This window comes from Lithobates pipiens, unplaced genomic scaffold (genome assembly GCF_037356315.1).
Source record: "Lithobates pipiens isolate NorthernLeopardFrog02 unplaced genomic scaffold, aLitPip1_a1.2 Scaffold_19, whole genome shotgun sequence".
NCBI lineage: Eukaryota > Metazoa > Chordata > Amphibia > Anura > Ranidae > Lithobates > Lithobates pipiens.
In genome coordinates, this window is record NW_027507764.1 from 489,878,114 (window position 1) to 489,903,286 (window position 25,173).

The window sequence follows — 25,173 nt, forward strand, 5'->3', positions numbered from 1 at the left end:
ACAATCACCTGCATGCATGCCTGAGCTAAGGGCAGATGGATTCCAGGAATTAAATGCTATAGAAATTATTTGCCCTTACTCAAGATGGTCGTGGCTAGAAGGGGTGTTTTTTCAAAGTGATCTCTCAACAAAATAAAGCATAGAGACACGGATGGATGGGTGAGTTTGTTTTGAATAAAAGAGAATTAAATAATGTAGTTCCGTTCTAATCACTTCCCGACCAAAGTTTTTTGCATCTGACATGCTTGTGCAGTTTTAAAGCCTGACATGTTAATTATCTATTACTTGTCGTAACATCATCTTTTACCAAAAAAATCAAGTAATATATTATGTTTGTATACACTAAAATTCATTGAATGTGTATTTTTTTTTCTGAAAACCTGCATTTGATGAACAACTGTGCAAATATAATGCGGCATTTAAAAAATTGCAACCGCCACCATTTTATTCTTCGGGGCTTTTGCCATCACAAAATATATAATGTTTAGGAGTTACGTGTAGTTTTCTACCACAATAAAATGCAGATTTTACATGTATGTGAGAAATGTCAGAATTGGCTAAAGAACGTTGGAAAATGACAGACTTACTGGATGAAATACCTGGTGAAAATAAAAGGAAAAAAATTTTTTTTTTCTTAATGAATGCAGTTGCCACATTTAAAGCTGAACTTGTAAAATGTGCTGGATTACTAGGAGGATAGGTCCAACAAGGTGCATGCCACTTCCAGTGTTTAGCTCATTCATTTACAATTGCCATTTTTACTGAGCACCGGGAGCAATTCTATTGCTATCCATCTGATTTTCTGCCACTGAACCTTCTGGTCTCTGCTTCTACAGCTGCAAACTTTCATGCAGCTGCTGTGGCCCGCTGCTTCTCCTGCCCAATCACAGAGCACTTTGCATTTTGTGAATGGGTTCAAATAACACAAAGTCTTCTGTGAATGGACAGCGGACAAGAGGGTGGGCAGGGATGCTGTGTGTGAGAAGACAGCGTCTCTCCTGTCGAGCCGTGTAGCTCAGTAAAACTGTTAATTGTAATTAAAAGAGCTAAGTCCAGGAGGTGGCATATGCCTTGTTGGACTTATCTCATAGGAAGCGAGGTCATTTTACTAATTTCCTGGAGTTCAGCCTAATGGTCTGCTAAGCAGCTGTGAGTTGCTAAACATGAAATATTACCTTGAATGATTCTGTTTATAGGCAGGTATAATTTAACGAGCACCAAATAAAGAGCGTGACTTAACTGCCAGAACTGATCATCACCATGAAGCATGCATCTAGCGTGACAATATAAATACAACAGTCCTCTTTACCTATATGTGATATGCTTGTGATGCCACTTCTGCCCGGTTAAGGCATAGCGTTTTCGGCGAACACTAAATCTGGAGCTAGCTCTCGTTGTGTCAGGCACGCCACATCGTGGTTTCCTCATCCAGCTAAAATGAAGCAAAGAAAACAATCAGATTACATAAGCAAGTTTAAAGCAAAACTCCGGTCAAACCTTTTTTGGATAGGGTGGTGAAGGGTTAGAAAAGCTGGCTGGTTTTTATGGTTGCTTGTGCCCCACTTAGGGAGTTTGCCCTCACTTCCTTCTTGGTGATCTTGTCTTACTAGCAAAAAAAAACCTGACAAAGGTTTTAACCCTTCCCCTCTCCATCAAAACTAAAGTTTTAGCTGGAATTCTGCATTAAAAAAAACAACTGGCATTACTAGGCAATATAATTTTGAGGGGACACGGGAGGACCAAGTGTTTGAGCATGGTACAACTAAAATGTAATTCCTCTGTCTTTATTTATTGTATTTGCTTTAGGGTGCAATGTATCTTGGTGTGCTGTAGAATTTAGCTCAGGTAACCATAGAAATGTATTGCCGTTTTCTGTTTAATAGAACTGTCCTTCAGGGAAAGGAAGACAAACTCCAAGCTAAAGGGTCAGTCATTGTAAAGTGATACTTTGTGGTAGATAGTAGTTAGGAGGTACCACCTACTGACTTCATTCCTCAAGGTCTGACCTGTGCCTTGTAACCTCCTGAGTGATGTGGAGTCTCACTCTGTAGAATTGTATAAAAATAAAATATCTACATTCTAGAAGATAGCGGGAGGGCCTGGTCAACCAGCGTATCGGAGACTCAAGGACAGAGCCTTCGCTGCTGACCACACAACCACTTTCAACAGATGGATGTAACCTACCAAGTTGTGAAATGATCTAAAATGTTGGTGGTAGAAGGTCTTCATAAATTCAGCTATATTTGTAAATTAAAGGGAGTGGAAAGTGGTTGAAATTGCTTCAACTCAGCATTTTCAGCTTATAAAATAAAAATTCCCATGAAATATTTGTTAACTGTTTCAATACAGGGCACTTTACACCCCTCCTGGCCAGGCCAATTTTCACCTTTCAGGGAGGTCACACTTTGACAATTGCGCAGTCATGCAACGCTGTACCCAAATTACATTTTTATCATTTTCTTACCACAAATAAAGCTTTCTTTTGGTGGCATTTCATATTGGTGTTTTTTTTTATTTTTTGCTTAAAAGTAATTTTTCTCCTTCACTGATATGCACTGATTAGGTGGCACTGATGAGGAGGCACTAATATGCCGCATTATTATGCATCATTGATTGGTGTCACTGATGGGCACTGCTGGGGCTGCACTGATAATCAGGGCAGGGATGATACTTGCCCCAATTACCTGTACAGTCTCCCCTGCGAGCAGATGCTGCTGATCAGCTCTCCTCGCCTCACACTCTATCAGTGTGGAGCAAGGACAGCCGATAAACAGCACAGCTCTTTACTGAGAATGAGGTTGAGCTGGGACACAGCGTGACCACCGCATTGCAAGCGAAACCCACCCTCCCCCCGTGGGCACGTGAAAGTGGTGACACTGGGGTGGCATCATAGGATGTTGCCCCAGAGCAAGAGGGGATCCCGTCCACTGTCATTTTACTATACAGTGGGCAGTACTTAAAAATCTTACCACAGCACTTGCAGCTTACAACTTTTAATGCTGCTGGCTTATGGTCTCTCAGAACTTCCAGTCATTAGAAGAAGGTATAACAGTGGACAGCGTAGTCCCCAGCCAGCCAGTCTGGGAAGAAGGAGGAGCAGGGGTGCTCCTTGCCATCTTAGGCTAGGGGACTGTGTGTTTCTATTGATGCAGGGTTCCGGGGGTCTCAACTTTCTAAACAAAGGCCAGTGTACTGTCCTGCAGGCTGTAGGGGGCTGAACTGTAGTGGGAGTAAGAAAATGGCAATATCATTGGGAGGAATATTGCCCCAAATTTGATTTCAGTGGCAGGAATTATGGCCCAGGGATGGGTGCCATTGGCCTTGCTTTGGTAGAAGGAATAGTGCCCCAGGGATGGATAAAGGCCAACAAAGGGCCGCATTCAGCCCACAGGGCAGTTTGGAGACCACTGGTGCAACAAGATAAATATAGTCATTGAATGCACAGATACATGGTGGCTCCACAGGATGCTGCAAGAGAAGGGAGCCATCCTGAAACCTACTTAAAGCGGACCTCCACCCTGAAGTGGAAGTTCCACTCATCTGATCCCTCCCCCCCTCCGGTGCCACAATCGGCACCTTTCGGGGGGGAGGGGGGTGCAGATACCTGGATAATCCAGGTATCTGCACCCACTTCCGAGACAAGCAAGCCACAGCTAGCCGCAGATGCCCCCCCCCCCCCCGTTGTGTTCTGGGAAACACACAGTTCCCAGGACACAGCGGGGACCAGTGGAGACGCGCAGCGCGACTCGCGCATGCGCAGTAGGGAACCGGGCAGTGAAGCCGCAATGCTTCACTTCCTGATTCCCTGACAGAGGATGGCGACGGGGGCAGCAGAGACGAGCGATTGCTCGTCATCTGCCGCCGACATCGCTGGACCCTGGGACAGGTAAGTGTCAATTTATTAAAAGTCAGTAGCTGCAATATTTGTAGCTGCTGGCTTTTAATGTTTTTCTTAAAGGTGCAGCTCCTCTTTAAGGAAAAAGATAAAGAAGCTGCCTGCTCAATATGTGAATAAATCAGCCGCAAACTTTCCAAAAAAATAAAATAAAACACAATTGCGCGGTCATGCAACACTGTACCCAAATTACATTTTTATGTTTTTTTCCCCACAAATAGAGCTTTCTTTTGGTGGTATTTGATCACCTCTGTGTTTTTTATTTTTTGCGCTATAAACAAAAGAAGAGCGACAATTGTGAAAAAAAAACACAATATTTTTTACTTTTTGCTATAATAAAAATTCCATTTAAAGTGGTTGTATAGTAATTTTTAGAACTTTTACCTACAGGAAAGCCTATAATAAGGCTTACCTGTAGGTAAAAAAATATCTCCTAAACCTGTACGGTTTAGGAGATATTCCCCTCGCAATGCGCCACTGACTGCAGCGGTGCATGTGCACAGGGGATTCACGGCTGAAAGTCCGGCAGTGACGCTGTGAGTGGCCAGAGCCGCGATACCCGGAAAAAAAAGCTGACATGTTCCCTCGACGCGGGTCGGGCCACCATCTAAGGTAAGTATTTACATACTAGCTCATTATGCCTTTTCCTTTGCAGGTCAAAAAAAAAAGGCATATTTACTACCGCTTTAAAAAAAAAAAAAAAAGTTTCCTCACTTTAGGCCGATATGTATTCTTCTGCATATTTTTGGTTAAAAAAAAAAAAATCACAATAAGTGTATATTGATTGGTTTGCACAAAAGTTATAGCGTCTACAAAATATGGGATATATTTATGGCATTTTTATTTATTTATTACTAGTAATGGTGGCAATTTTTATTATTAATTATTTTTTATTAGTAATTGCGGCGATCTGCAATTTTTTTCATGACTACGACATTATTGCAGACACATTGGACATTTTTTACACCATTTTGGGACCATTGTCATTTAGACAACGATCAGTGCTATAAAAATGCACTGATTACTGTGTAAATGACACTGGCAGGGAAGGAATTAAACACCAGGGGGAGCGATCAAGGGGTCAAGTGTGTCCTAGGGAGTGATTCTAACTGTGGGGGGAATGGGTTACCACTGACATGACTTTTTTATATAGGCATCTCCCTGTTCTGCCTCTCCACACTGCAATCGTGGGCCGCCATCGAACATTGAGTTCCCAGGACCTACAGGCACGCTCTAGCGGCGTGCGCCCAATAGGCGGCAAATTTAAAGGGACGTATAGCTACGCCCATTTGCCTGCCTGTACCATTCTGTCGAAGTACATCTGTCTGCGGCGGCAGGCAAGCGGTTAAAGCCCAACTCCATTAAAACTAAATCTCTTCCTTTGCAGTGTGGACGCAAATTTATGTATATGATAAAAACAAAAGCATTTTGGTTAACAGAGCTTTCACTTTCCCGGCAGGGAGCGCTCCCCCATGCTCCAGCACTGGACTGTCTCTCGTGTCCTCATGTCCAGTGCAGCGCTATGGTCCCTCCCTGCATTGGTCTTGAAGATGTCATAGGACTTTAGACCACTAGAGAATGGGGATAGAAGAGGCTGCAGTAACCGGTCTAGCAGCACACAGGAGCCTGCAAGGCCGGAGTTTTCGTTTTTCTGTAGTTCAACTTTAAAGGGCCAATCCCCCTCAAAACTGTTTTAACAAATACTGAAGAGTTAAACCACCTAACCTTTCCTTTGGTCTCCCAGAATTTTTTATTTGTGAAAGGCCTACTTTCCAGTAGACCAGGTTGATCCAGAGAATATCCCATTGCCCCCTGGGGGTTCAGGAAGTATTTTTTTCCACCACTGGAGCAAATCGAACCATGCTTTATAGTAGGGGTCTCAAAAACTTCTAAACAAAGAGCCAGTCAACTGTCCTTTAGACTTTAGGGGGGCCGGACTGTGGCCTGAAGGGAAAGAAAAAGGCTTGTATTCCTGCTTGGTGGTCAGTGGGAGTAAATAAATTACATAGAGCCTGTGGTTAGTAGGAGGAGGAACAGTGCCCCATCATTGGTATTATAGGGAGAAATTGTGCCCCCATTATTTGTCTCAGTGGGAGGAACAGTGCTCCATCATTGGTGTCAGTGAGAGGAACAGTGCTCCATCATTGGTGTCAGTGAGAGGAATAGTGCCTCAAGGGCTGGAAAAGGGCTAGTAAAGGGCCACGTCTGGCCCCAGGGCCGCATTTTTGGGATCATTGCTTTATAAGGTTGTTTTTTTTTTTCTTCCTCTGGATCAACTGTGGGTATAGGGTCCTGTTTATGGAGGTTATCTATTTATTTATGTATTTTTTTTTCTATTAGTTGAACTATATGATCTTTTTTCAACCTAATTATGTAACTAAGGAAATAAAGGAACAATTTAAAGATTTTTTTCGAAAAAAAATAGGTATTCATAATTGCTCATTCAACTCACAGATTCAAACAGCATAAAGAAGAGCGGGAGGAGCTGGCATTGAAATTCCAAAAAAAAAAAAAACACCAAAGACTATTTCAGAGCAAAATTTTATCCACAAGCTTATGGGTGTAAAATATGGAAAGACATTTAGCACTGATACACACAGAAATCCACCTACTGATAACTACTGTAACATTATTATATTATTATATTATTATATAACGGAAGTGCTCACCTCATTGTGATTTCACTACATCAAGCCATGGAAGCAGGAGGAGAGAACACAAACACACACATAATACTATTACATTTCATTAGCTGCATTACCATCTTGTTACAGAAACCATATATTTCAGACATGACAAGTACTACAATCACTGACAGGTTTGAAGTTACTCAAGAAAGCTGGACTCTGGGCATATATAATAGGCTCAAATTAATTCAGCTCTATGATCAACATATTTAATAAATGCATGCAGTGTAAGTAACTGAATTTGACTTGGCACCATCGTATAGCAAGGCTGGAGTGTGAGGAAGAAGCAGCACAAGGAGCCAATCAGTTTATATGCAGACAAGAAGCATGCTGATAGGAGGAAACAGAAGAGATGAGCTCATCACTGTGCTGCTTCTCCTTTCGCTATCCATTCACAAGTTGGGGTGGGTCCAGGATGACCTTGCCACAAAAAAGTGGGTTGAATGATCAGGACATCTAATGCCACGTACACACGACCGGACTTTTCGACGGACTAGGTCCGACGGTCTTCCTGACAGACTTTCGGCGGAGGTCCGACAGACTTTCTAAACGAAACGGACATGGCCACACACGACCAGACTAAGTCTGTTCGAAAGTCCGTTCATTTTGAACGTGATGACGTAAACGGGACAAAACAAGGAAGTTCAATAGCCAGTAGCCAATAGCTGCCCTTGCGTTGTACTTGGTCCATCGGACTAGCACACATACAAACAGTGTTCCCGATTTTAAGTCTGTCGGACTTGAGTCCGTTGTATAGATTTGAAACATGTTTTATTTCTAGGTCCGTCTGACTTTTGGGGGAAAAAAGTCCGCTGGAGCCCACACACGATTGAATTGTCTGACGGATTCCAGTCTGCCGGACCAAGTCTGCCGGAAAGTCCGATGGTGTGTACGGGGCATTACATCAGGATTGCTCCTTTTTATCTTATTTTTGGCTGAAATTCTGCTTTTAACCAATAAAAGCAATTCAACACAAATTAACATATCTAAAACTAAAACCTTTTTCTATTTTGGATGCATTAGGGAATGGTTTAATTGCTATGCGTCATTGGGGATTTTTTTCTTTACTTCCTGTCTTGAAAAGGAAGAGGAAAGAAATCTAGCGTGCCGTAAATGACCTCAGACAACTGTCCCCAGAACAAGAGTCCCTAATGAAAGATTTCATTTTTTCCTGAAATTGTGACCACTGTTAAAATATATCTAAAAGGCAAAAGCTTCCCCCGCCTGCCCCTGCTCCAGGAGAAGACAATTGCTGATTCCCTTGTCAACATGGTCTGTGCTAATTCTAAAGTGTTGTGCCAATAATCATGCTAATTTATTTCCTGCAGCCCATGGTTGTAGGAAAGAAATTCACACCGTGTATGGCCGGCCTAATTACGCCAAAACAAATTCAAGGCAGGAAATGTACATATTTTAATTAGATTAATTATTATCAAACGGTAATGGGTAAAGTTCAGTTTTAGCATAGAAAACGCCTATATTTGAAAAGTGCTATTGCCGGTGTTGTGTCGAATACTGTCCCCCGTCGGATAGTGTCCGCCCTGTACTGCGCTTGTGCAGTACGGAGGACAAGGAGACGCCGAAAGTCTCAGAAGATGAACGAGTTCAGGGTCAAGCCCCACCATCCAAGTGGACATAGAGTTAGAATAAAAAATTGCAGAGCGAAGGGAGGCGTGCCCGAAGCGTGGCGAGCGAAGTGAGCCCACGAGGGGCCCTGTTACTATGTGCTACCGTATGTCCACTTGGATGGACAAGAAGACGCCGAAAGTCTCCGAAGATGAACGAGTTCAGGGTCAAGCCCCACCATCCAAGTGGACATAGGGTTAGAATAAAAAATTGCAGAGCGAAGGGGGCGTGCCCGAAGCGTGGCAAGCGAAGTGAGCCCGCGAGGGGCCCTGTTACTATGTGTTACCGTATGTCCACTTGGATGGACAAGAAGACGCCAAGAGTCTCCCAAGATGAACAGCGCCTGCGCACTGAGTCCAGGTTCAAGCCCCACCATCCAAGTGGACATAGAGTTAGAATAAAAAATTGCAGAGCGAAGCGAGGCCATGCCCGAAGCAAGGGGCCCTGTTACTATGTGCTACCGTATGTCCACTTGGATGGACAAGGAGATGCCGAAAGTCTCCGAAGATGAACGGCGCCTGCGCACTGAGTCCAGGGTCAAGCCCCACCATCCAAGTGGACATACGGTAGCACATAGTAACAGGGCCCCTCGCTTCGGGCACGGCCTCGCTTCGCTCTGCAATTTTTTATTCTAACTCTATGTCCACTTGGATGGTGGGGCTTGAACCTGGACTCAGTGCGCAGGCGCTGTTCATCTTCAGAGACTTTTGGAGTCTCCTTGTCCTCCGTACTGCGCAAGCGCTGCGCCTGCGCAGTACAGAGCCGACACTATCCGATGGGGGGACAGTTTTTGGCAGAACACGGGTCTTGAAAGAGATGCAAAGTAGAGGGTGAGTGAGATTGCAACCATGGGTAGAGGTGGGCATGTATGTAGGTTGAAAAGAGGCGTTTACCACCAAGAAGAAATTATGGACATTGTATAACGTTTCAACTTTGGTGGATATATTTTGACACTGTTTATGTTTTTTGGAACTATCTAAATGTTGCTACTTTTTATTGAAGTACACAACTGCAGAGACTTTTTTTTCATTTTGCTGGAAAGTAGTATTAAGTGCTGCATCGTTATACTGTATGTTTATCTTATTTGTGTTTTAAATTGGGAATTTGATCTGGATGTAGCAGTTGATTTGGAGATAATTAGTTTTGATTTTGGGGTAATTGCGTGAAATGGGGACATTTATATATAGTTAATTAGGTTTTTAATGCTGTCTGTGTCCCCAATGGGATATATTACCCCTCACTTACTGTCCCAGAAACGGTATTCCTATTAAGAATCTTATTAGAGGGTTGAGACTGGTGGACATTATAAAGGAATTCCAGGGAGAAAAATCATGAAGATAAGCTCACAGCAAAGGTGGTCTCTGGGAAAAGAAGAAAGGGGACACTTCTCCTGTGAGACAGACTAATAACCCCCTTCTCCGCAGAAATCACATTTTAAAAAGTTCTGCCTGTAGTTTAACATGTTTTATATAGTTTATTGCAGCCAGATCCAACAGGCTTCGCACAATTAAAATAAGTAGCACTACAGACTCTGATTATGTGATTCTCTGATATGTAGCCTCTCCATCTGATCTATATATATATATATATATATATATATATCGATATATATATATAGATAGGTAGATAGAGAGATAGATATCTATATCTATATATCTATAGAGATAGATATATATCTATCTATATCTCTACACACACTATACTAACAAACACTACATACCAAACAACATAAACTATAACACCAAAAGTATTGGGACACTTGCCTTTACACGCACATGAACTTTAATGGCATTGCAGTCTTAGTCTGTAGGGTTCAATATGGAGTTGGCCCACCCTTTGCAGCTATATACAGCTTCAACTCTTCTGGGAAGGCTGTCCACAAGGTTTAGGAGTGTGTCTATGGGAATGTTTGACCATTCTTCCAGAAGTGCATTTGTAAGGTCAGGCGCTGATGTTGGACAAGAAGGCCTGCCTCGCAGTCTCAACTCTAATTCATACCAAAGGCGTTCTATCAGGTTGAGGTCAGGACTCTGTGCAGGCCAGTCAAGTTCCTCCACCCCAAATGCGCTCATCCATCTGTCTTTATGGACCTTGTTTGTGCAATTGTGCTTCTGGAAGAATGGTCAAACACTCCTAAACCTTGTGGACAGCCTTCCCAGAAGAAGTGAAGCTGTTATAACTGCAAAGGGTGGGCCAACTCAATATTGAACCCTACAGACTAAGACTGGGGTGCTATTAAAATTCATGTATGTGTACAGGCAGGTACGTGTATATATATATATATATATATATATATATATATACACACACACACACATACAAACATACATGCATACATACATACATGCATACATACATGTACACACACACACACACACACACATATATATATATATATTTATATATACCCACACACACCCCTATATCTCAGAGCTAGAAATTCATCATTGTGAAGTTATTACATTTATATGGGTCTTTATCACCATCACCTTCAGCTGCATTACATTAAATATTACCAATGCCAAGTATATAACTGTAGCACAAAACATACTGTAGTTACAATTGCAGCGATGGAAACCAGCCCATTCAAGATTACACAGAAGCTGACCTTGGTCAAATGTCCCCATTTAGCATTTATTAAGAGTGTCCTGGTGCTAAGCTCAAATGCCTTGGGAGGGTGAAATCACTAAGCATTTAAAAAAATTATATAATGGAAATAAGTCAATATGCTCCATTCAACCAGTGACAGATTAATGTCTATGGGCCATGGGAGTATTGGAACTCTCAGCATATGAGTGCAGAGCGGCCCCTTCCAGCCCTGCAGGACGTGAACCATGCAGGTCATAATGAGAATACAAAGAAACCCTCCACATTATCTAATGCGGACTGTTATGTGAATTGCTGTGGCCATACAGACGCAAACTTAACACATATACAGTTTTTTTTTTTGCTCTCATTTTCTCCCAAAATGTATTTTACTAAATATCATAAGATTAGGAGAGATGGATATCAAAAGAAAAGATCGAACATTAAAGCAGTTCAATTAACTTTATTTGAGGAGTATTTATTTGAATATCCTTACAGGGTTAAAATTCTTGACTCTATGTACTTTTCTGATCTAACAACAAACTCCATTACAAGGTTAAAAAATATATATATATTGCTTTTGGAATTTTATTTTAGTATTTTTGTATATATATATATATATATATATATATATATATATATACACGCACACATACATGCCTATCTGCAGCCTCACAAGTGCTATAAATGCAGCCTCATCCACATTAATGCAGCCTCAACATTGCCATCACTGCAGCCTGATCGATGCCCATCTGCAGCCTAGAGGGGACAGGGAGGGGGTGGAACAAGCGCTGACAGATTAAATACAGTGAGAATCTCCTATGATAGAGAGAACAGTGATCCAATGGTGGCCCAGGAGACGGGACTTCCTTTCACAGAGGCCACCAAATAAACAGGAGATTATCACTGTATGTAATCTGACGGCGCTCGTCCCGCCCCCTCCCTGTCCTCTCTGGGGCAGCTAAAATTGAAGTATCGGTGTATAACATGCACACACTATTTGCACCCAATTTTCAGGGTGAAAAAGTGTGTGTTATATGCCAATAAATACAGTATATACATATATACACACATATATACATACACACACACATATACATTTACACACACATACACACACACACACACACACACACAATAGAAATAAAACAGTCTGTATGAGCCCCAGTTCTGTAAACAATGGGCTTTAACACATCAAAGAAGCAAAAGTTATCATTTTCACATTTTCTAGATGCCAACTAAAACTCCACCTGTTGGCTCAAAAGGGAAATGCAAATGTTATGCAAATCATCATATACAGTATTCCTGACTTAAAAGAAAAGGAGAAGAACATGCCTTTTAATTTTCTTGACAGTTTCCAATGCTGTGATTATATTCAGAAAAATCAAACAAATGATTCATTACTGACAGATGTTATGGCTCCCTTAAATTTCCAGTCGTTTAATGCTTTATTCAAGTCATTGTTGTGAATAATTAAAAAAGTTAAGCTTCTTAATTTGGTGATTTACAATCCTTGTGGATTTTGTTTGGTTTATTGAAGAAGTGAATAACAATTATCTGTTCTCATCCAATGACAGTTCCATGTATACAATCTCTGTTCTTATTATCTAAGCACATTGTTACTTTTCACAGAACACATTTTATGACGTGCTCCTCTCTGGATTTCTGACCGAATGTAAAACCACTCCAAAGAATCTGTTTAGCGGCAGAACAATTTTTTTAATGATCTTAAAGGATTTTGTATTATCTCTATTATTATTTTTACTACACTCCCAAGAAGCCATCACACATTCCAATAAGAGTCCCTTTATATAAGGAGATGGGCATTCTAACCCTTTCAGTATTTAAGGTCATAGATGCCCAGACCAAATTTAGCAGTCATTAATATTTCCTTATTACCTTATAGCTTATGTTTGCCCAACATGGCAGCCAACATACTTTTATACATGAATAACTGTACTGGTGACCAGTATTAGGAGCTCTTTCCTATAGTATAAACTTCTGTAAGGTTTAGTAAACATTTCAGAAGTCACTTACTAAGGATACGTTCATAATTTGTGTGTGTCCAGAACACGTGCAAAATCACGCCCTTTACCAACGCGCACAGAAATGTGCTGCCCTTTAGCAGACAAGCCGAGGTGCTAGGCACCATGTATTTCAGTGCGGTTTGATTATGAAAATAGTTTTCACATTTCTCATGTGTAGGGGAGCCCACTGAAATGAATGGGCTGCCTGATGTAAGCACGTACCTGCATGGTGTGAACGCAGCCTTGTAACATTTAAAAATAGCAATGTGCCAGGAAAACACTTTGTTACATATAGTTTAAGTAAAACCTGTGCCTTGGTTAGGTAATACCTGCAACTTCCAGGCATGGGGGAGCATGTAATTATTCCATGTGACTGTGCAGGTGCTTGGTGATTGGCCCAGTGCTGTCACGTGGGGGGCGGGGAGAACGTTAGTCCTGTGTAAGCTCCAACTTGAGATACAAATTCACCTTACAAAAGGACTGTCTTTTCTTGCTCCCTGCAGCTAAAGGCAGTGGCAGAGGAGTAAAAGTATATACTGCTGGGCATTAAAGTGGACATGCTGCTTTGCCCTGCATTGCCAAAGCATAGATTCACTTTAATGTGAAGAAGTTGGCTCTTGCTTCCCAGCTGCTTTGTGGGACCTGCAGCCTGGGTCTTACTAGAGCTGCATTAAAGAGGGATTCCACTGGAAACAAAAATATTAAAAGCCAGCAGCTATAAATAATACAGCTGCTGACTTTTAATAAATGGACACTCACCTGTCCCAAGGTCCAGCGAGAGCCGAGTGATCGATCAGTCTCGGCTGCTGCCGCCGCCATTCTCGGTGAGGGAATCAGGAAGTGAAGCCTTGCGGAGCTTCACTTCCCGGTTCCCTACTGCGCATGGGCGAGTCGCGCAGCGCAATGGGAATGGTCCACGCTGTCTCTGGGACCCATGCGTGTGGGAGTCTATGCCCGGAAGTGGGTGCAAATACCTGTCTTAGACAGGTATCTGCACCCCCCTCCCCCCTGAAAGGTGCCAACTGTGACACCAGAGGGGGGGAGGGTTCCGATGAGCGGAAGTTCCACTTTAGGGTGGATCCCCGCTTTAAATTGGTTGTAAAGCCTCAAGGTTTTTCAATTGAATGCATTCTATGGCAAAAACTTGCTGTGCTGCGGCTCGACCCCTCTTATCCTTACCGGAGACTGATCTGATCCAGTGATGTGCACAAGCACAGCAGCTCCAGCCGCTCTCTCCTCATTGGACAGAGTGATAGCAGCAGGAACCATTGGTTCTCACTGCTGTCAATCAAATCCAGTGATTCCTGCTGCCTCTGTCAATGGGTGCACTAGTGGGTCTCGAGAGCGAGCCTGCACGGGTGCCCCCCCAGGGAAAGAGGAGGGGCACTGGCGGGGCACCCCAAAAGAAGAGGATCGGGGCTGCTTTGTGCAATCTGATTGTATAGGCATGTTGTTTTTTTTAAAAAAACATACAAAAACAAAACGAGGGTTTACAACCTCTTTAACACCCCATGATGGTTTTTGCTAAGGATAAAAAGACATGTGACCTAGATAAACTACCTGCCCCTTACAATGGAGGTTTGGATAAAACTCCATGTAATGTATAGAGCCCCTTAAAATATGTAAATATGTACATACTCCATTTATAATTATGGATTGACTTCTCTGCTCATGTACTGTACCTTTAAAATCTTTTGCATAAAAAGATATTGGACTTAAAATATGTAAATGTATCTAACAATTATAATAAAGAATATAACTGAGTACTTACTCGATTGTGTGTTTGTCTATTTTTCTAGTGATGTTAATGCCATAGAATTGCTGCATAGCAGCTATAGCTGATTGCATGGATTCTGCAGAGCGCAATACCGACATTCGGGGGTCTGTTGATGGAAGGTAGCCGTAATTTTGTAGCCACACCTGTAAACATACAAAACAACAATCCTGATTAAGTGATGATTAAATACAGCAAAATATAAATCTTATGTGAAAATAAAAATTTACAAATACAGCTTTTGTAAGGCATATGGGTGTTTTTGAAAGAAAATGTTTACATTTAGAAATGGACTAGATGTAGCAGTAGTATGTTTTCCCATTTTACCATACAGTGCATTACATACAACGCCCTCTGCTCCTGATCATCTCTCCAGCTTTCGAATGACATCCCCTGAGCTTAAAGCAGTATTAAACCCAAAAATGTCATATATTGCAGCTTACCAATCATTAGATGTGGTGGCTGCATTTGTTTTCTTTTCTCATCTGGTGAAAAAAAGGGAATGAAAGCCTAAAAAATGAAAACAAATGCAATCACCACATCTAATAACTGGTAAGCTGCATAAATGTTTGCTTTTAGGTTTAAAGAGGAAGTAAACCCTGACTAATTGAATACTCATTCCGAATATGAGGGTCTGGTTCATTATTAATCGGCCAATGGACTTTTTTTGTTTTCCAACGAGGAAAGTTGCAGTGTCTGCATCAGTTTAAAAGTAATTAATCCTTAGTAAATGAGTCTCTCACCATTGCAGGGAATGCCTAAAATGTGACGTGTCTAAAGCCTCATACACACGATCGGATTTTCCAATGGGAAATGTTGGATGTGGAGTTGTTGGCAGACAATCTGACCGTGTGTATGCTCCATTGGACATTTGTTGTCGGACTTTCCGCCAACAAACATTGGCTAGTAGGGGTGCAAAGGATCAAAAAACTCACGGATCGGATCGTTCCTCGGATCAGAGTCACGGATCGGATCAGCAAATAATAATTTAATTTGCAAAAGCCTGTGAAAATTCCACCACCATATAGTCCCCACTGTAATATCCACAATCTCCCCCACTGTAATATACACGTCATCTCCGCCAATGTAATATTGGCTGAGCATGGCTGGGTATCGCGGAGTATGGCTGGGTATTACCGAGTATGGCAGAGTATTGGCAGGGTGAGTATTGGCAGGGTAAGTATTGGCAGGGTAAGTATTGGCAGGGTGAGTATTGGCAGGGCGAGTATTGGCAGGGCGAGTATTGGCAGGGTATCGCAGAGTATTGGCAGGTTATTGCAGGGTATGGAGGGATGGCTGTGACTGCAATTGTCACAGAGCAGCGCTGTGGGCACTACAGATGCGGCCCACAGCACTGCTGCCATCTGATTTCTCCCCTCCACGGTACAGATCTGTACAGAGAGGGGAGAGCGTAACCGGCGTCATCATGATGCCGCTTTGTTTACAGGTGATCGCTCCGTCATTTGACGGAGCGATCACATTGTAAACCCCGACGCGTGCACCAAGATGGCGCCGCTCCAGAACTAGGCCAAAGCCGCGACCTTTCCTATGGCCGAGACCGCGGATTGCGGCGTGTGCTGATCAGAGCGGGGTGACCCGTTCGGATCACGGATCGGTGACGATCCGTTGCACCCCTATTGGCTAGCATGTCTTCAAATTTTCTGCCAACAAATGTGTGTTGTCGGATTTCCCGATCGTGTGTACACAAGTCAGTCGGACACAAGTCCAAAGTACAAACACGCATGCTCAGAAGCTGTCGGTCTTGTAAACTAGCGTTTATAATGGAGAATTAACATTCGTGACGTGGCAAATTATGAAATCTTCAAATGCAGCGCACAATTTTCTTCTAATAATGAATCTGCTTTGCTGGTGATACTGATGGAGTTATTGCAAACGAATTTTCAAAGGCTTTTTTTTTCTAGCGATATCAAGAATATTATTATTATGCTTTTTTTTTTGTGCAAGTTACCACAACACCATTATCCCGTAGTTTATAAGCTCAAAGATACAACTATGTTGGTGTCCCTTGTCAATTTTACATTGTATTTTTTAAAATGTAACTGCCTACTCCCAAACTGTCATTTGAAGTAAAACCAAATATTATTCTAAACAATTTTTTAATTGCGCATTAAAAAAAAAATTAGACTATCTGCCAATAGAACAAAACGTGCACTCTATGCATCCAAGAATAAAGAAAATATACCAAATCAAATCATTATTCAACCAAAAAAAAAAAAAAAAAAAACATCAAAGCAATAACTCCAAGACCAGTAAGGCTGGATTCACACCTATGCATTTTTAGCGCTTTTTGTATTTTGCACATTTTCACTACAGATCATGTTAAATGGACTGTAGTGAAAATCTGCAAAATGCAAAAAGCACTAAAACTGCATAGGTGTGAATCCAGCCTAATAAATAACACGTCATCTCTGATTCCGCAACATGTCTGGTTGACGAACGGCCCTTCAGAATCTAACTGAAAAGCGCTAAATGAAAAGCGTGAATCAACGCTCATCAAACTTCTACGAACATGAAATTAGCAGAAGGAGCCAAAGGGTGGCACTGAAGAGCTGAAAAACCACATAGTACGTCTAGTACGACACTACATTCGTAATTGTTGGCCAACATTTCTGTGACTGTGTGTATGCAAGACAAGTTTGAGCCAACGCCCTTCAGACAAAATCCCACGGTTGAAAGTCAGATCGTGTGTACGGGGCTTTAGCGTAGACTTCTTGGAAAGTTAGTGAGCCAATCGCAGTAAATTACATTTTTGGAGGCACGCTCTACACAAACAGCGTACAGAACATCTCCAGGTAGCCATATTGAATTAAATGCTACAGAAAATTACAAAATTATAAAGGACATAGAACATTAAATTTCAACATGGCGTGTGCAGCATTTGTATATGATATCATTTTTTTTTTTTTTATGAAAGCAAAGTTACCCTTTAAATCTTAAGTATGTGTAATCAGAAAGGCAGAGAAGATGGTCAGGAACAGAGCTTTCCATACCCATTGGAAAGGGCCATACATGTTCAATAATAGTAAAATACATGTAATGCTTTAAAAACAATTCAGTGCATTGCAAATACATAAAAAAAAAAAAACACCATGTTTCCTCTCAAAGTTTTGATAGTATGGTTGCATTTGCATTGGTGCCAGACTTCCACACTTTCCATGATACTCTATGGTATGTATGTCCCCAGCATAGACAACCGAACCTTATCCTGCATACAGTAGCGGACGTCTGCAGCATTGCCATTTTCCTTTCTACAGTGCTGCCAATCCAGTAAGAGGTGGGCAGGATTAGGTGTGGTCAGTTGCTAACTGGCAAGCTACAGACTTGTGAATCAGCAGTGACAATACTGATAGCCACACTCCCTGCAACATATTTTCATCCCACTCTATTGCAAAGAGACACAGATTTAGGCCGCGTACACACGGGCGGACTGTCTGCCCAACTTAGTCCGCTGAACAGTGTTTCAGCGGACAATCCACTCGTGTGTGGGCTTCAGCGGACTTTTTCAGCGGACAGTCTGACGAACAAAGTCTTACGGAATTTCCGTAGGACAGTCCGTTCAAACTTGGTTTTGTCTGTCCAAACTTGGTTTCAGCGGACAGTCCGCTCGTGTGTAGGCAAGTTGGACGGACTAAGTATGGCGCATGCTTAGAAAGGGTTTACACGGCCGAAGGTTGCATTGCAGTGTATAGGACGTTGTTTTTCTAGTCCCGTCGTACGTGCTGTACACGTCATCACGCACGCTTTCAGCGGACTGTCTGCTCATCGTGTGTGGTCAAGTCCGTTCATGCAAATTTTGAACGGACTGTCTGTCGGATTGTCTGCCGAACTTAGTTGGGCAGACAATCCGCCCGTGTGTACGCGGCCTAAAAGAGAGCGACAACTCTGCTCTGAATTCAGGAGCAGTGCTGCAGAGTTGTCACACCATCACAGGAAGCTTCATTACATGGGCACCAGCAACAGAGGGGAATTTTCAGGGAGAATGCCAAGTAGAGAAGCACGTATAATTAAGTGCTGCAGCACATTCTTTTAGTGGAAGGTTCTAATTCTATTTTAGAGGATAATATTGCTTTTGTAATGAAATTGATATAACTGAAACTTGCATTCCAATAAATATATCTAGCAGCAAAAAGGTAGGAGTCTACAAGAGAGTTTTCTATCATCAGTACATCCATCTCATAAAGACCACTGATATAAAAAAAAATATGGGCGGGATTTTTGAGCCAAAAGTCTCACCAAGTAAATTACATTTTAACAACTTTTTACAAAATAACTTAAAATTCCCATAAAAATATCATCATCTCCGAACTACCAAATTCGTATTATTGCACATCAAACCATCACTGGGATTATTTAAGATCTCGTGATACAAAACTTAAGCCTTGAACACACGGTACAATTGTTGGCCAACCGAGCGTCTGATTTTTGTCCAAAGGGGCTTGTGCCAGGATCTTGTCTTGCATACTAACATTACACAACTGTCGCACCACAAACACAAACGTAGTGACGTACTACGAGGAATTTCAGCTCTAGCACCACCCTTTGGGCCCCTTCTGCTAGTTTTGTGTTTGGTGAGCATTGATTCCGAGCATGCGTGTTTGTACTTTCGTGCAACAGATTTGTATACTGACCATCCAAAAATCTGGCGTGGAGCTGTCGTTTGACAGGCTAGTAAATTTTTTTCAGACATTTGTTGGCCAAAAATTGGAAAACAATTGTTGAAAGGAGTGTACTAACGGTCAGAACTTCGGACAATAGCCTGTCAAAAAGACAATCCCCAGGAAAAATCTGCGGAGTTCTGGCGAAGTTGTAAAGATATAGGAACGATGGCACATCTATGGTGAAGTTGCCCAAAAATTAAAACATATCGGGGCAAGATTTTACAAAAGGTAAAAGAGATAACTAAAATAACAGTGAAAGCAGATCCTTGGATAGTACTTTTTCATGGCATGGGGGGGGGGGGGGGGTAAAACAATATCAAGCGACAATAATTCCACACCTCCTAAACGCAGCAAAAAAATTGATACCTAATGCCGCGTACACACGGTCAAACTGTATGACGTACTTAGTCTGGCGTACTTTCCACCAGACTGTCCGTCCGACTTTCCGAACGGGCTACTTGCCCACACACGGCACTTTTTGAGCGGACTAATATGGCGTACTAAGTCCGCCGTACTATCCTCCCTACTTTTGAAATGAACGGACTCGTCCACACACGCGGAGGAAAGTCCGCTCATTTAGAGCGCGTCTCCAGGTAGACGGGGTATGGACTTAAAGGGGAACCCCAGCGGCGAAAAAAATCGGCGTGGGGGTCCCCCCCAAGTCCACAGCAGACCCTTGTCCGAGCACGCTACCCGGCCGGCCAGGAAAGGGGGGCGAGCGAGCGCCCCCCCTCCTGAGCCGTACCAGGCCGCGTGCCCTCAACATGGGGGGGTGCCTTGGGGAAGGGGGGGGGGCCTCATGTTGATGAGGACAAGGGCCTCTTCCCGACAACCCTGGCCGTTGGTTGTCGGGGTCTGTGGGCGGGGGGCTTATCGGAATCCGGGAGCCCCCTTTAATAAGGGGGCCCCCGGATACCGGCCCCCCACCCTATGTGAATGAGTATGGGGTACAATGTACCCCTACCCATTCACCTGTAAAAAAAAGTATAAAAAAAAACACAACACACGAGATAAAATACTTTATTGCACAGCTCCGGGGGCCGGACTCCTCCGCTATCTTCTTGTAGCTCTTTTGCTAGCGGAGGAGTCCGGCTTTCTTCCTCGCCGCAGGCCTCTACTCCCGACTTCGGGGGTCTTGTCCCCCTCTTCGGTTCTTCTGCCGGGCCACCGTGCCTTCTTATAGCTCTTTTACAGGCGGTGGCCCGGTCTTCTGTCGCCGCCGCCTTCCGTTCTTCTTCTTCTTCTCCAGGAGATGTTGACAGGACGCTCTCTCCGGCCACAATGCCAGGGACGCACTGCGTGGCCACTTATATAGGGACAAGGGGCGGTGTCACATGGCTTTATGTCACATGGGTTGGTGTCACATGGTGACCCCGCCCCCTTACGATGTCACAGTCCCCATGTGACATTAACCCATGTGACCAACCCATGTGACATAAAGCCATGTGACACCGCCCCTTGTCACTATATAAGTGGCCGCGCAGTGCGTCCCTGGCATTGTGGCCGGAGAGAGCGTCGCGTCAACATCTCCTGGAGAAGAAGGAGAAGAAGAAGAAGAACGGAAGGCGGCGGCGGCGGCGACAGAAGACCGGGCCACCGCCTGTAAAAGAGCTATAAGAAGGCACGGTGGCCCGGCAGAAGAACCGAAGAGGGGGACAAGACCCCCGAAGTCGGGAGAAGAGGCCTGCGGTGAGGAAGAAAGCTGGACTCCTCCGCTAGCAAAAGAGCTACAAGAAGATAGCGGAGGAGTCCGGCGAGAAGACCCCCGAAGACGGAAGACCCCCGGAACTGTGCAATAAAGTATTTTATCTCGTGTGTTGTGGTTTTTTTTTGTACTTTTTTTACAGGTGAATGGGTAGGGGTACATTGTACCCCATACTCATTCACATAGGGTGGGGGGCCGGTATCCGGGGGCCCCCTTATTAAAGGGGGCTCCCGGATTCCGATAAGCCCCCCGCCCACAGACCCCGACAACCAACGGCCAGGGTTGTCGGGAAGAGGCCCTTGTCCTCATCAACATGGGGACAAGGTGCTTTGGGGTGGGGGGCCGCGCGCCCCCCCCCCTTCCCCAAGGCACCCCCCCATGTTGAGGGCACGCGGCCTGGCTCGCCCCCCTTTCCTGGCCGGCCGGGTAGCGTGCTCGGACAAGGGTGTGCTGTGGACTTGGGGGGGACCCCCACGACAATTTTTTTCGGCGTTGGGGTTCCCCTTTAAGTCCATACCAGGCGGCGGGGCCAGCGACGTCTCCTTCGCGGGCCCCGCCTACCTGGAGACGCGCTCGAAATGAGCGGACTTTCCTCCGGGCGGGAAAAGTCCGCTCATTTCAAAAGTACGGCGGACTGGCATACACACGGCCGGATTGTCCGCCGAAATGCGAGTACGACGGACAGAATTTCGAAAAAAACTAAATTCTTAGTACGCCGGACTGCACGCTGAAAAAGTCCGCTGAAGCCCACACATGAGCGGATTGTCCGCTGAAATGTGTTTCAACGGACTAAGTATGCCATACAGTCCGCTCGTGTGTACGCAGCATAAGAAATGTCAGGAGGTGGAATGTCCACCGATCTGGGATTGGGTGGACGCAGTTGAGGAAATATTTATTATGGAAAGCCTAAGTATTGGGGATGGAAATAAAAGAGATGCATTAATAGAAAAATGTAAATGGAAAGATTTTAACCACTTGCCGTCTGCCCTATAGGCAAATAACGGCGGCAAAGTGGTTTCAAAATCCTGACCAGACGTCATAGGATGTCCTCAGGATTTTCGCGGCGATCGTTGTTGCGGGGTGTCAGACTGACACCCCGCAACTTCGATCTTAGTAAAGAGTCTCCGAAAATTGAAAAATGCAAAATGAACCTAAATATGCAAACTGCAACCTGCATAGGTGTGAACCAGGCCTTAAGGCCTGATTCACACCTATGCATTTTTGTCAAATGGACTGTAGTGCAAATCTACAAAATGCAAAAAGCACTAAAAAGGCATTGGTGTGAATCCAGCTTTAGGGATTATAATTTCATTCCATCTATTAAAATTAACATGCATGTTAATTGTCCCACTAGTAAATCACTTTAAAGGTAATTTGATGTGAAAGATTGAAAATCTGAAATAATTACATATAAAACTAATAAATAAAGCTGAATGTACATATTGACTAAAATATAGAATGAAAGACCCATCAATCATAGCAACTGTTTATTGATTTTACAATTATATCAATGTCAAAACATGCATTACTGTCTGGTAACAGGAGAGCTTTCCATTTGACTATGAAATATATGAAATCTGCCTAGCATGTAGTAACAGTGTGACAACACACATCCTATTGCTGCAGCAAACAATTCCATACCTGACCTGATTTATCACAATGCACACTGGCATTTCTTTAAAGCGTCTGTAAACCTTTGGACTTTAAAAAAATAAATAAAAATGTTTAACCCTGTAAAGGAATTATTTAACTTACCTTAAAACAAAGAGGTCAGATCTGGTGGGCACTTCCTTCTTTAACCATCTTGGGTTCGTGTACTACGGCTCTGTAAATGAGCAGAGCCTCGATGAGGTCACTCCCGCGCATGCATGTGGGAGCCGTCAGCACAGGGCTCTGAAGAAACGGCACAGTTGACCTTTCCTTCAGAGCGCATGCACCAGAAATATCCCTGGCTGCATGTACAGTAAATATCTCCTAATCTGTGCCCGTTTAGAAGATATTTACATTACTGATAGGTAAGCCTTATTATAGGCTTACCTATAGGTAAAGGTCATGCATGGACGTTAACTTCCACTTTAAAGGAGTTGTAAAGGCAGAAGTTTGTGGAGCTGCAGCTCGGCTCGGTTGCCCCCATAGCAAGCTGGTAGCTGTGGGGGCAGTCGACAGGAGGGAGGGGCCAGGAGCACCGAAGGGGGGGATCTGGGTTGTCCTGTGAAAATCCACTGCAATAGAGCAGGTAAGTATAACGTGTTTATAATTTCTTTTTAAAACAATACTTTACAATCACTTTAAGCTCCCAGAAGCTGTTATTAGCATTTCTTTTTCCACTCCTAAAAGCTAAATAGTGTTATCCTATGTGTCCATGCACACTACTTTAGGCTATTAGTGTTTTTTGAGCTTCAGCGTCTAGGAGCAGAAAAAAATATTGTTTTTGTAGAGTTTTTTTGGAGTGTTTTTCCAGCAGAAAAAAAATGCTGAACGCTCCTAAAAGATCCTAGCTGCTTCTAAATGCTAACAGCTTTTTTTTTAGCTTTCTTAAATGTTTTCTTCACGTACTGCAAAAATGCTAATAAAATGGTAATGCTCCTAAATGCTACTAGAAGCTGGCACAAAAACGCCTTTATTAGCATTTTTTTTTTTATCAGTGTTTTTTTAAAGGTTTTTGAGCTTATGAAAAATGCTAGTGTGCAATGGAGCCTTCAGGTTTAGCTAAAACTTTTTTTTTTTTTTTGGTTTTGGATAAATTGGAGAAGCATTAGAACACCTGTCATATTTTAATTGATGTCTTTGCCCCCGTCAGGGGGATTCACCCACTCTCTCTCTCTCTCTAACTGTCTAACTGTTTACCATTATCAAAAGTGACAGTAAGCCCCCATACACACGGTCGGACATTCCAACAACAAAATCCGTCTGATTTTTTACAACGGAGTTTGTCCGAAACTGGTGTTGCATACACGCAGTCGGACAAAGTTGTCGTAAAATCCGATCGTTCGTAACGTGATGACGTTATTTAGTTACGACGGGACTACATTCAGGCTAGTAGCAAATAGCTTTGGTCTAGGAATTTGATCTGAGCATGCGTGGCACTTTGTCCGATCGGAATTCTCTACAAATGATCGGACAAAGTCCGATCGGATCATGTTGTTGGAAAATTTTATATCCAGCTCTCAAACTTTGTTGGTCGTACATTCCGACGGAAAAAGTCAGATGGAGCCCACACACGGTCCGGTTATCCGATAACATGGTCCAATCGGACATTTTCTGTGGGAATGTCCAACTGTGTGTACAATGGCTAAAAGAAAATCCCACATTTTTGGTTGACATCAGAACACTAATGCCGCGTACACACAGTCGGAGAATCCGTCGGAATACGTCTTATCGGACCGTGTCATCAGATAATCCGACTGTGTGTGGTATGAATCGGACTGATTCCGTCCGAATCTCCGTCGGACCCAATTTTCCAACATGTTGGAAATATTTCCCGACCAACTGGGCCGGTCGGACGTAATCCGATCATGTGTAGAGAATTTTGATCGGACCAAGTGCCACACATGCTCAGATCAAATTCCTACATCAAAGCTATTGGCTACTAGCCTGAATGTAGTCCCATCGTAACGAAATTACGTCATCACATTCTGAAAGATCGAATTTTTCGACAACTTAGTCCGACCGTGTGTATGCAACAGTTTCGGACACAATCCGTCAGACTAAATCTGACGGACAAAATCCGACGGATTTGGTTGGCAGAATCTCCGACCGTGTGTACAGGGGCTTAGAGTGGAGATCTTCTAATGTGGACACTAGTTCTGGTGACACCCCAGGGCTCCCTCACTTTGGAGGGATTGCTTCTCACTTCTGGTTTTGGCTATGGGTCAGGAAGTGAAGGGAAATAATTCCGCTTTAAGACTGTCAGCAGATCAGTTTGTATAAAACTTGGCTGTGCCTAAAAACAGTTATTACTATATTATACTTACTAGATTTTAAACTGTATAGATATTTCTTTTTAATATTTTACATAGCTATACTTGCAAAAGGGACCAGCCTGAAGTGATCTAGCAGGACTTCATTTTCTGACTACAGTTCCACTTTAATTGGAATCTGGCTGTTGGTTGTGAGAATACCAACTGTTATTGCCCCAAGCAGCATCAAGGGCCTTGATAGACTAAACAGAAATGTTAAGCTGAGCAAAACCTT

General features: G+C 43.2%; 1 protein-coding gene across 3 annotated transcripts in view; it reads right to left on the minus strand.

The window, feature by feature from the left end:
* The window catches only part of MMP16 (matrix metallopeptidase 16), a 322,591-nt gene that overhangs the window by 148,711 nt on the left and 148,707 nt on the right, over nucleotides 1–25,173 (minus strand). For 2 of the 3 annotated variants that reach the window (XM_077492987.1, XM_077492988.1), the window contains exons 2-3: nucleotides 14,593–14,741; nucleotides 1,310–1,432 (exon numbers count right to left, since the gene is read on the minus strand). In XM_077492987.1, the coding sequence (XP_077349113.1) occupies nucleotides 1,310–1,432; nucleotides 14,593–14,741 (272 nt within the window). Of the gene's footprint in view, nucleotides 1–1,309; nucleotides 1,433–6,564; nucleotides 6,585–14,592; nucleotides 14,742–25,173 lie in introns of those variants that run through there. The other variant, XM_077492989.1, reaches the window with a different exon arrangement.